The 12,445-nt window shown below is 41.5% G+C and overlaps 1 protein-coding gene across 1 annotated transcript in view; it reads right to left on the minus strand.

Annotated features, from left to right (window-relative positions):
- Positions 1 to 4,059: 4,059 nt before the first annotated feature.
- The window catches only part of Kiaa1210 (KIAA1210 ortholog), a 159,867-nt gene continuing 151,481 nt past the window's right edge, over positions 4,060 to 12,445 (minus strand). The window contains exons 10-11 of the mRNA XM_021153776.2: positions 10,735 to 10,831; positions 4,060 to 5,661 (exon numbers count right to left, since the gene is read on the minus strand). Of these exons, the coding sequence (XP_021009435.1) occupies positions 5,495 to 5,661; positions 10,735 to 10,831 (264 nt within the window). The 3' untranslated portion in view covers positions 4,060 to 5,494. The remainder of the gene's footprint in view (positions 5,662 to 10,734; positions 10,832 to 12,445) is intronic.

Genomic DNA, 12,445 nt, shown 5'->3' on the forward strand with positions numbered 1-12,445 from the left:
CCAGGCTGGCCTCGAACTCAGAAATCCACCTGCCTCTGCCTCCCAAGTGCTGGGATTAAAGGCGTGCGCCACCACCTTTGAACTGGATTCTTTTATCATGTAATATATCCTCATTATGATTTCTGCTCCCCCTGCTTCTCCCAATTCATCCAGATCCATTTCCTTTCTGTCTCTCATTTTAAAAGAACAGGCTTCTTCTAAAAGATAATAATAATAAAATATAACAAAATAAAATATAATAAAACAAAAACTATCACATCAAAGTTGGAAAAAAGCGCAAGACTTGCACAAGAGTCAGAGACTCAATCATTTGCACACTCAGAAAGTCCATAAAAACACAAAACTGGAAACTATGAGGGCAGAGGACCTGGTGCATACCTGTGCAGACCCTGTGCTTGCTGCTTTAGGCATAACCTTATTCTATTTTACATATCTGTATCACTTTTATATTTATTTCATTCATGTGGCCTTGTTGAAGTGGGTGTGGGTTTGTTGGAAGAAGTGTATCACTGGGGGGTGGGCTTTGAAGTTTTAAAAGGCCAAACTAGTCCCAGTGTTTCTCTCTTCCAGCTGCCTGCAGATCCAGATGTAGAACTCTCAGCTATTTCTTTTTATTCTTCTTTCATAAAGTACATCCCATTTCCTCTCTACACTCTCTGATTTCCCCTCTCCCCTAGATCCACTGTTTCTCTGTTTCCATTCAGAAAAGAGTGGGCTTCCCAAGGATATCAAACCAACATGGCATAACAAGATGCAATAAGACTAGGCACAAACCCTCATATCAACCCAGTTGGAGGGGGAAAGCAGGCTACTAGACTTAGAGAAATAAATCTCAGCTATTTTTCTAGTACCATGTCTGCCTAGATGCTGTCATGCTTCTCACCATGATGAGAATGGGATAAACCTATGAAACTGTAAGCCGGCCCCAATTAAATGCTTCCTTTCCTAAGAATTGCTATGGTTATGATATTTCTTCCCAGCAATAAAGCCCAAAGATAGGCACCCTTGTTATAATTCCTGAGTTTAGAAAAACAATTTCTTTTTCTTCCACAGTTAACATAATGTTGGCTATAGGTTTATCATGTCACCTTTGTTATGTTGGGATATTTTCCTTCTTTTTTTTATTGATTCTTTGTGAATTTCACATCATGCATCCTAATTCCACTCATTTTCCAGTCTTTCCATATCCACCATTCACCCTTGTAACCCCCTCAAAAAAACCCGAAAATAAATATAAAGAATAAAATATCTCATAGTGGAAACTGTAGTATGTCATGGTATGTCCCACAATATACCTTTTATCCAAACAGCTTATTTGCAGATGTTCATTGCAATGAGTCATTGGTCTAGCTTAAGGCCACTCATTTCTGCTACACTATCAACACTGGATCCTCACCAAGACTCCTCTCAGATATCCTGTGTTTCCCTGAATCATGGAGATCCTGAAGCTTTGGTTCTGCAGTACCAGCCCCTTCATGAACTCCAGCAGCTCAGCTCGTAGGTAGTGTAGATGTTAGGATCGGCCAACTCAAAGGCCTGGATCTGGGCCTGGATGGTAGCTGAGTTGGTCTGTCTGCCAAATCTCCTTTGCCTCAAAAATGGGGCAAGCTTTCCTGAACCCATGCCATCAGGGATAACTCTCCTTCCCAGGGAAGGGGTGTGGCTAGCTCTCCTTTGCCCAAGCTGCCAGGGTCAGCTCTTCCAGGATGTCCAGGCAAGGGGTAGGGTCAGCTCTCCTGAGTGCCACAGCCATCAAAGAACAAGGCCAGCTTTCCAGCACTAACACCATTGGGGCCAGAGCCTCATGGTATAGGTGTGGGAAAGCTGGCCCCACTCCTGGCCTTCTATTCTTTTCTTCAGACTCTGTATCACATTGGGATGTTGGACTTTGAAAAAAAGACTTTTTCTATGGATATTGGTATGATTGTGTGATTTCTGTCCTTAAGTGTATTTATGCTGTCACATTATATTTATTGATATTTTTTTATGTTGAACAAATCCTGTAAGGGAGGAAACCAGCCTAGTCATGGTAAACAATATTTTTGATGTGTTCTGTAACTTGTAAAGGTTTTAAAAATATCTTCAATTTTTTTGTTTGTTTTTTGTTTTCTTGAGACAGGGTTTCTCTGTATAGCCCTGACTGTTCTGGAACTCACTCTGTAAACCAGGCTGGCCTCAAACTCAGAGATCCACCTGCCTCTACCTCCCAAATGCTGGGACTAAAGACGTGTGCCACCACCACCACCCAGCTTTCTTCAATTTTTATATGATGATATCATTGCCTCCATCTAAGACCTCACATACCCCTCCTCCCCCTTTAAAATTCATGTCCTCTTTATTTTGAAAAAAAAAAAAACTAAAGAAAGTTTGCACCTATGTCTATCAGAGAACATGGTCAACAGTTTTCTCTTTGGGTTGTACTCTGATCTAGTTTTCATGTCAGCGTAATACTAGCTTATAGAGCATATTTATGGATATCTTCTCCTTTCTGATTTGTGGGTAAGTTGAGGGGTGTTGATATCCGCTCTTCTTCAAAAGTTAACTATGATTTGGCAGTGAATCCATCCAGTTGTGGATTCCCTTGTGGGGAGTCTTAATCCCATAGTACAATATATAGCCTTCATCCTATCACACATTATAAAACTATTACATGGTTTTATTTGTCTTGCTCTCCTAAAGCCCTAGGCACTGACTTTTGCTCTGAATAGATCCTCTCTGCACAGTGGAGTAGACTTGACTCTTCTGTAGCCCACTTTATTAACATTGAGTGGTGATGTTTAAAACTTACCATCATATAATATTTCTTATGGCTTGAACCACATAATGAAGCAGAAGCACAAAGTCTGTTGTCATTATTGCTTAAATTGAAAGGACAGAGTGGGTCAATAGATGGGTATTTACATAGTGTGGTTGGGTGCAATACACTGGTTATGATTTGTTATTATTTATGTAGTATGACCTTTTAAAATAGCATTGCTGTTTAGATTTAATTATGAAGGATATATTTCTTGACCTCTATATTTCTGAAGTCACATCTTGGCCATTTTCTAGTTTTATTTCTCTCTAGAGAGCCAGGGACTTATGAAAACAAGGTCTCCTGTTCTGTTGGAATATGCCCCATGCAGTTAATACCTCTATTTTCCAGTCTGCTTCTAGAGGCCACACACTGCTCTGGAGATGGGCCACCCTTGGTAAATCTGACTGTCCTACCTGGGTATAGGCGTCCAGAGTTAAGTGTGCTTGCATGCCTAGAATAGGACCTAGGGATTTGTCTAGGAAATAGGCCAGGGACTAGAATGGGAACAGGAGTGGGAAAGAATGGTCACCTCATTGTTTAGGTTTTTAGTAGTTTGAATGTTCAAAAAGCCATTCTAGTCTCTCAGATCATTATTAACATTGCATAAAAAAATAAACTATTACATAAAACACTGAGATTGGGAGGGGTTGCTTGGTTGGTTTTGTTGTTCTTTTTTCAAGGCAGGGTTTCTCTGCATAGCCCTTGCCATCCTGGAAATTGCTCTACAGAAAAGGCTGACCTTAAATTCAGAAATTCCTCTGTCTCTGCCTCCCCAAGTATTGGGACTAAAGGCATGAGCCACCACCACCATGTCCATAAAGCATGTTTTATTGGTTGATTTAAATGTGGATATCTCCAACTGATCTCCAGTTCTGAAAATCAGCTAATTGTCTCACTAGCCAGACTAAAGAAATGGTTATTAGAACTCTTTTGCTTCCTTCTCTGTGTGTCATGCATTTTTCGCATGATCCCAGTGGCTCTGTGATGGTTCATAAGCCCATCTTTCTGTAAAACTTAGACTCAGTCCTCAAGCTGGCTGGATTATAGCCACTTCTCTCACTGAACAATGGCATACTTAGCAGCCATCAGCTTTTGTCAGCTACAGCAGTGTGGAGAATAATTCTATACAAAGCAACCTCTTACAATGTTGCTCCCATGACAATCTTTAGTCTGAGTTGTCAATATTCTATTTCCCTCCCTCCCACATTTCCCAGAATGAAATAGGCTACAGAACAACCTTTATTGAGTTTATTTGCTTAGCACTAATCAAAAACAAAGAAAGCTAAAAAGAAAAAAGGAAACTTATCAGAATATATTTCTAAGCATTAAAAATACTTAACCTTAAAAAAATACTTATCCTTATGATTAAAAACTGAGTTTTCTTAGTAATGGAAGAAATATTATTAGTGGGGAGTTCTCATAGTGAGAATGATGTAATGAAGGTATAGGCAAAAATGGGGAAGGGAAGTGTTAGAGTTGGTGTACTAGAATTACATATGTTAAGGGCATTGATTTAAACAAATTATTCACTATGGTAACATATATGGAATGAAATCCAGTCATTCAAAACCTTAACACTATCAAAAGGGTAAATCTAGAGGATCAAAATAAAGAGGTGTTTTATAGACTAAATGAAAAATCCAGCATGTTGTTGTACAGTGTCTCATTATACCATCATCAGCAAAAAACCAGCGCCAGTTATTTAAGCTAGCTATAGAATCTCATTGCCTCTCTAGACATGGTTTTGAATGTAGAAGCATCCAACATAGGTGTTCAAGGCTGTATTTCTGTTTAAGCAAAGCAAACACCAAGTGACAGAAGTAGATGTCCTTTGTATCTAGGAAAATGATCCTAGGTTTGCTGTTAAGGCATCTAAAGGTGGCTTTCTTATAATGTTTGCTAGACTGAGAGATAGGATAAATGTGGAGAATTTAAAAATGAAAAGGTTAATTAAGGTGGGGAAAACCCACCCACCATAGGTGACACTATTCATTAGGCTTGGATCCTGGGCTGTGTATGTTAAAGGGAGAAAGTTTCCATTTCTTGCCTGGAAAAACAATGTAACTAACTTCATCAAGTTCTGGCTGCCAGGAATTCCCTGCAGTGATGGACTATACATTAGAATTCTTCCAAAATAAGCTCTTTCTCCATTAAGTTGATTTTATCAGAGAGTTTATTACAGCAATAGAAAAATTAACTAAGACTCTGAGTTACATAGAGTTCTCTGCCCTAAGCCTGGAGCCAGAGAGGAAAGTCACTCTCCAGAGGCAGCAAACACACAGTCTAACTACTGAACTTGCCACCTGCCTGGTTGAAAGTACATCCAGAAAGTACATCAAGAAATCACCTGAATCTTTCCACTGAAATTAATTGATTGAAAGAAATGGCAACCTTTAAGTTGCTGAAGCAAAATACGATTGTTTCCTTTCTTTAAAGGCACAATGTCTAAAGTTAATGATTTTACAATTCTGTAACAGCTTTTCTGGAGAACATGCTGGGTTCGGGGATGTTGGTAGTCAGTTACTGAGGGTTAGATGTTAATAGCATTTATTTCATTCGAATAATTAAAAATGTTAATTCCTATTTCTAAAGTTATTTTCCCTAATAAAAACTAGCCCTGGCAAAAAATATTATATGGAATTACCATAGTTACAGGCAATTATTACTGAAAATGCTGATGCTCCATCTAGGAGCTATTTATTGCATGATATTTGCTATTTGGCTCCATGCTTGGGCTTTCTTCTTGGCCACTGAGAACCACTCAGGCTCCTCACGATGTGGAAGTGTGGGTGGAAGACTCGAAGATCGTCTGGTTAGTCTTTCCCTGGTACGTGGGTGAAGCATCTTCTGATCATAAAATGCAACTAAAATCATAGCAAACAACACACAAACAGTCAGAAAAAAAAACAGACACACTGGAATATGTTTAAAGCTGAAATGAAGTGGACCATTCTTTCAGGTTTTCTCTGATCACCCAACACTTAGTACTTTCTACCTACTGTTCTCTTAGAAGTCACTGTTCTAAAAGTCATTGCTTGGGCAAATTCCATAATAGGTATGTCCAGGAACAACATCAACATGGATATGGCCATAGGGTCCTAACCATGGGAAGGGATGTGAGATTATTCTTGCAGTCTAACAGCCAAAAAAAAATTTTTTTTTTGTTATTTGAGACAGGGTTTCTATGCTTAGCCTTGACTGTCCTGGAACTCACTCTGTAGACCAGGCTGGTCTTGAACTCAAAGATTCTCCTGCCTTTGCCTCTCAAGTGCTGGGATTAAAGGTATATGTCATCACTGCCCATCTGTAACAGCCAATCTTGTGAGGAGCGGGTGTGGCGGCAGTCCCAAGAAGGCACCAGGGACTGCAGCTAAGTCTTATGACTTGCACCTGACTTCCTCATACACCTGAAAATAGCCACAACCATCTCAAGAGCTGCGCAGGTGTACCAGGATACTGGCGAATCCATTTTGGTGGAGATATGCCCCTGCTGTCCTGATTAGCTGAAGCTTTGTACCTGGTGAGGTGACGTGGCCTGCTGTGAGTGGATGGGAACAGAGTATATAAGAGTGAGAGGCCCAGGGTTCAGGGGAGATATAAACAAGAAGAAAGATGAAGACTGAATAAACTGCTGTTAGAAGGACTGGTGGTCGTGTCGTTCTTGCTGGTCGAGAGTGGACGCGACAAAAGGTGGCCCGTACGGGGAACCGACTCCACCACCAACGAGTTCAGAACTTTCAGCAGTCAGTGTTTGCAGGCAGGGTAAGTTCACGGTAAGTGAAACTTACGACCCCAGGAGTTTGGGAAGGACCTCGGATAAAATAGAGGCAAATATAAAGTTGCCAGGAAGCAGGCACAAAGTAAAAGTGAAACCATGGGGACAAGTTAAGGTTCACGGTTTTGGGGCAAGTTAAGGAACTATGATAACCTCAGTGTAGTGATCAATAGATCCTCGCTGTGTAGTTATGCTTTTTTCTCCCATTGACCCTTTGTGGGTAGGTCTGATAATTTTGGTCTTGTTTGTTCTGATATATGGACTCTGTTACTGTTTGAATTGTCAGGCAGTCAAGACAGGTCAGAAAATCCTTACAGAGCAACAAGAGAGTATGTCGGAAGAGGAGAAGGGCTTAAAAAGAAAAAAGAAAAAGGAGACACAGTGTTATCAGGTGGACAGAAAGGACAAAACAAAAGAGTCGAGGTGGAGGAGGAAGGCGAATTGGCTTCTGCGCCCCCTCCTTATGCCTCCTCGGCAGCCACCTATAAGCAGACCTTCTGTCTGGAGGTTTGGAGAGAGGTTAGATTCTCCTTGCCGGGATGTCCTATTTTCACCGACCAAGCAGGGCAGAGATATCACGAGTCTCTAGATTTCAAAGTAATCAGGAATTTGGCTGAGTCCATGCGGACGTACGGCTTAACTGCCTCCTATACTGTGGCTCAAGTAGAGGCCTTGAATAGACACTGCATGACGCCGTCCATTGAGCTGTCTTGGTGAAGGCATGCCTTTCACCTGGGGCAGTATTTAGATTGGAAAGCCTTCCTTATTGAATTTACAAATGAACAGGCAGCGGCTAACTTTGCTGCAGGAAATCCAGCATGGGATAGGGATATGCTGCTTGGTCAAGGTCGCTTTGCACAACAGACAGGATATCCAGTGCAGGTGTTTGAGTAGGTGAATCAGATTGCCATAAGGGCGTGGAAATCATTGCCCACCCTTGTTGACGGTGTTACAGAACTCCAGAGAGGCAATGAGGTGCTGAATCGGGTAAGAGAGGAGCGCTCTCAATTGGTTTGGGAGAGAGGGTCTGTTTGTGTGTTTCCCCAGGATCACCGACAACAGCTGTGGGTCCCAGAACGGCTGACCAGAGCAATTCAAGGCAAGCGGAGCTATGAGGACGTGGATGTTCCTGTGGCTGGGAATGCTCCCACTAGTGAGAACTGAAGAGCTCTGTGTTCCTGAAACCCATGTCATTGACGCATTCAAGTGTTTCCTCAATTCTTTACATCTAATGCTTCACTACAATTGCCTTTTTTCTATGCTGCTTCAGCTAAAGGGATTGTTGTGTTTTCAGATGATTCAAAATATTTCACAGATGAGTGATTGTGTTCAGCTGTATCTACTAAAACTAATGCTACCTGGATTCGAGGGGTGTGGCCTGCCAGTATATCCAAGGGCANTGGCACTATACCCTCCCAACCTAGATGGGCCCCCCTTCCTTTTTGTAGGAGTGTTCCTGATTCCCTTCCACCTTGGGCAGTGCCCCTTATATTTATGGTTGTTATGTGGGGTGAATTGTAGTTGCACTGATCTTTCCCCCCTTAAGCATGGTGGCGGGAGGGGCCTGGGGTAATGCAAATTTTATTGGAATGGTTCTAATGTGTTTGAAACTTCTGTATTTCAATTTGCTGGAGGAAGGAATGTTTATTTTCAGGCTACGCCTGTTTGTGACCTCCTTTTGTGTTTGTTGTTTATAAGATCCCTTGCTTCAGGGCTGATGAGCAGGGATGGGAGCCCTGGGATGTATGCTTGTAATAGTATGTGTGTGTTGTGTGTTTGGCACATGTATTAGGTGCAGCGTGTGCAGGCCCGCACTTTCACCATGGTAGCGTAGGCTTTTGCTGCAGTGGAGGCGGGACAATCTCCTCAGATTCGGTTTGCCACTCTAAAAGAAATTATGCTGCGTTATGCCGTGGGGTGCGAGGCTAAGCACTGCACAGAAGATAGCTTGCTGTTGGCATCCTGTGGAAGGCATGTCTGATTGCATGAAGGTTCAGTGTCCTAGTTCCCTTCCCCCAGGAAAAACGACACGGGAGCTGGCCAAGACCTCTCTGGGTGATGAGCCCAAGGGATGGTTTTGTGTAGGGCCCCTATGCTTTCACACTGGGGATCAGACCTTTACCTTCACCCATGAGGCTTGCAGCAATGAAGATCTGGCCATAGATTAATCAACATCCTGGCCTTTTGATGCACCTGCCGCAANCAAAACACAATCTCCCCAGGTGTGGCTTGGCATGATAGAGAGGTAGTCAGTGATAAGACTCCCTGGGCATGTCACCAACCTAAGACAGGGATCAAACCAATGCTGTTTGTTTCCCAAGGACGGGTAAGGGACATTGCTACAGGGGGCAATCTACAGACATTCTCTCTGCCAAAAAAGAAAAAAAGGGGGAGATGTGAGGAGCAGGTTTGGCGGCAGTCCCAAGAAGGCACCAGGGACTGCAGCTAAGTCTTATGACTTGCACCTGACTTCCTCATACACCTGAAAATAAGCCACAACCATCTCAAGAGCTGTGCAGGTGTACCAGGATACTGGCGAATCCATTTTGGTGGAGACATGCCCCTGCTGCCCTGATTAGCTGAAGCTGCGTACCTGGTGAGGCGATGTGGCCTGCTGTGAGTGGATGGGAACTGAGAGTATATAAGAGAGGCCCAGGGTTCAGAGGAGATATAAACAAGAAGAAACAGGACTGAATAAACTGCTGTTAGAAGGACTGGTGGTCGTGTCGTTCTTGCTGGTCAAGAGTGGATGTGACAAATCTTTTGACTTTTATTATTTGAATATCTTGTACTTTTGAACTCAACATCCAAAGGGAAACAAATTATACCTATTTTTTTTTTAATTTAAGATCTGTTTTTTGGCTGTCACTGTCATTGTGAAATTAGATGACTCAATAGATTTATCTAATAAAAGCCAATGAAACAATATGCCAACTCCTGTAGCCAAGCAGACTGCTCTGTTTCCCGACTCCACTGCCTCCCTCATCCTGCTCGATGGATGATGAGCCTAACTCAATGGTTTCGACTAAACCAGTGGTTTTCAGTTCTAATTACAGATTGAACCACCCAGGAATTTTCAAAAAATACTAATGTATCTGGGTATGATGGCACATGCTTGTAATCCCAGCATTTAGGAGGCTGTGGTGGGATGCCTTTGTTCTTTGGTTGTTGTTGCTCTAGATTGTGCAAAAATCAAATGACAACTACAACAACCAAAGAACAAAGGAACAAACACAAAAGAGCAGTGCTCGTGTAATTTCTTGAACTAACAATAAGTAGGATGGTGTCAGAGTCATCTACCATTTATGAGCTTCCTGGTGGTTCTACTGTTCAGGAGAGTTGAGAACCACATTTAAGGGATAAGCTCAGAAGACATGGAGCAAGGTGATGACTGCTATTTCCACAGCCAAATAATGGGTTCCTGAGTCCCTAGTCTTTTTTTTTTTTTATGAAAGGGATTAATGGTGAAAACAAAGCTGAATGTAAAGCTATCCCCACTCCAACTTCTGCTGAGGAAATCCCTCTGGCTCATAACTCTCACTGATGAGGTCACAGTGTATCATTTCCTGTCACATTTATTTGCAGCTGTCAAGGTTTTTCAAGAGTTAAAAATAAATCGATAGTACTGGGCCTTTGCAGTGGATTTTTGTCAACAGTTTCATTGAGGATAGAGCAAGTGAAGACATATTGCTGTGCTATCAGCTAGAAAGTGATAGGTCCTTTCCTCTTCTCCCTAGCAAAAAGAATGTTTTGTGCCTCACCTTGAAAACTGCTTTGAGAGGCCCTTGGTCTTGCAAAGATTCTATGCCCCAGGGCCAGGAAGTAGGAGTGGGTGGGTTGAGAAGCAGGGGGAGTGGGAGGGGATAGGGGATTTTCGGAGAGCAAACTAGGAAAGGGGATAACATTTGAAATGTAAATAAAGAAAATATCTAATAAAACTGCTTTGGTGAAGTAAAGGACTAGAAAGGGCTATGTAAATTACACACTGGACTTAGATATTCTAACAATTCGATTTTCTTAAACTAAGTTAATGTCTGTTGCATTTCATGGAAGAGACATGAAAGAATCTTGAAACTGATTTAGAAATACATTGAATCTGAAGTTGCAAAACATTTCACCACATACCTCCATGGCTATTTTTGACAGGCCAGAATGCACTCACCTGATTTTGGAAAGTGCCTTAAATGTGGCACCGCACATCTGGGGAAACTGGAAAGAAAAGTCTTCTTTGGTGGGATATCAGTTATGGGTTTAGATTCCTGTAATATCAAAATGAAAAAAACTTTTTAAGTCCTGACAATAAGGACAACAAATTTCTTAGGCGATTGCATGGTACAAGCCCTGTCATGAATACTATGAGTCCAACAGTAATCGGATGAAAAGAGAGAGATAGGATGTAGATATTGATGCAGAGGTATACATCTGGATAGAAATATATAAGTATAGAAAATTATATGGATCCATAACAAAGCTCCATCCCAGAGATATCATAAAGCGCCTTGATCTTAGAATATGTCCATATGTGCATGCATGAATGCAATTTAACAATTTATTTGGAATATATTAATGATTTTTTATTTTTATTTTATGTGTACAAATGTTTTTCTGCATATATGTGTATACACCACAGACACTGCCTCTGAGGCTAGAAGAGAGTATTGTATCCCTTGAACTGGACTTAAAGATGGTCATGAGCTACACTAGCTGGACTCAGCCCCTCCCACCTCACATATATAGCAGATGTGAAGCTCAGTTTTCATGTGGGTCTCAAACAACTGGAGCAGGGTCTATCCCAAAAGCTGCTGCTTGTCTGTGGGATATGTTCTTCTAGCTGGGCTGCCTTGTCTGACTTCAGTGGGAGAGGATGTGCCTAGCCCTTCAGAAACTTGATGGGCCAGGGTCAGGAGATACCAGGGAGTCTTCTACCTGCTCAAAAAAAAAATGATGGGGGTGGGGGGAAGATTGTGGTAGGAGGTTACCAAGAGAGGGGTAGTGAGTGGGATGTAAAGTGAATTAAAGAAAGAAAGAAAGAAAGAAAGAAAGAAAGAAAGAAAGAAAGAAAGAAAGGAAAGAAAGAAAAGAAAGAAAGAAAGAAAGAAAAGAAAGAAAGAAAGAAAAGAAAGGAAAGAAAGAAAGAAAGAAAGAAAGAAAGAAAGAAAGAAAGAAAGAAAGAAAGAAAGAAAGAAAGAAAGGTGGATTAAAAAAAATAGATGGTCATATGGGTTCTGGAAACTGAACCCATGTCCTCTGCAGGAGCACCAAGTGCTCATAACAACTGAGCAGTCTCTCCTGTTCCATAACTTACATTATCAACAAAACCCAAACTGACTCAAGTTTGCCACTCTTCTTTCAGACTTAGAAGAGATGTTATCTAGTTACACAAATAGTGTAAACAGATTGATGGCACATGCTTGTATGATTACATTCTCTTTTGTCTATACACTTACCGCCTAACTGTGCTTATCTCCACTGATCTCAGAAACTAAGCATGGTCAGACCTGGTTATTACTTGAGTGGGAAAACAACCTTCTCTCTAGCATTGTACCACTTTATAGCTGTGAGAATGCTATGGTCACATATAGAGTTGATCAGTTGGTTGAGATGAGTACTTTAAGACTTCTACCTTTCTGCCATAAACCCATCTGGTCCTGGGCTTTTTTTGGTTGGGAGACTATTAATGACTGCTTCTATTTCTTTAGGGGATATACGACTGTTTAGATCATTAACCTGATCCTGATTTAACTTTGGTACCTGGTATCTGTCTAGAAACTTGTCCATTTTATCCAGGTTCTCCAGTTTTGTTGAGTATAGCCTTTTGTAGAAGGATCTGATGGTGTTTTGGATTTCTTCAGGATCTGTTGTTATGTCTCCCT

This window comes from Mus caroli, chromosome X (genome assembly GCF_900094665.2).
Source record: "Mus caroli chromosome X, CAROLI_EIJ_v1.1, whole genome shotgun sequence".
NCBI classification, from domain to species: Eukaryota; Metazoa; Chordata; class Mammalia; order Rodentia; family Muridae; genus Mus; species Mus caroli.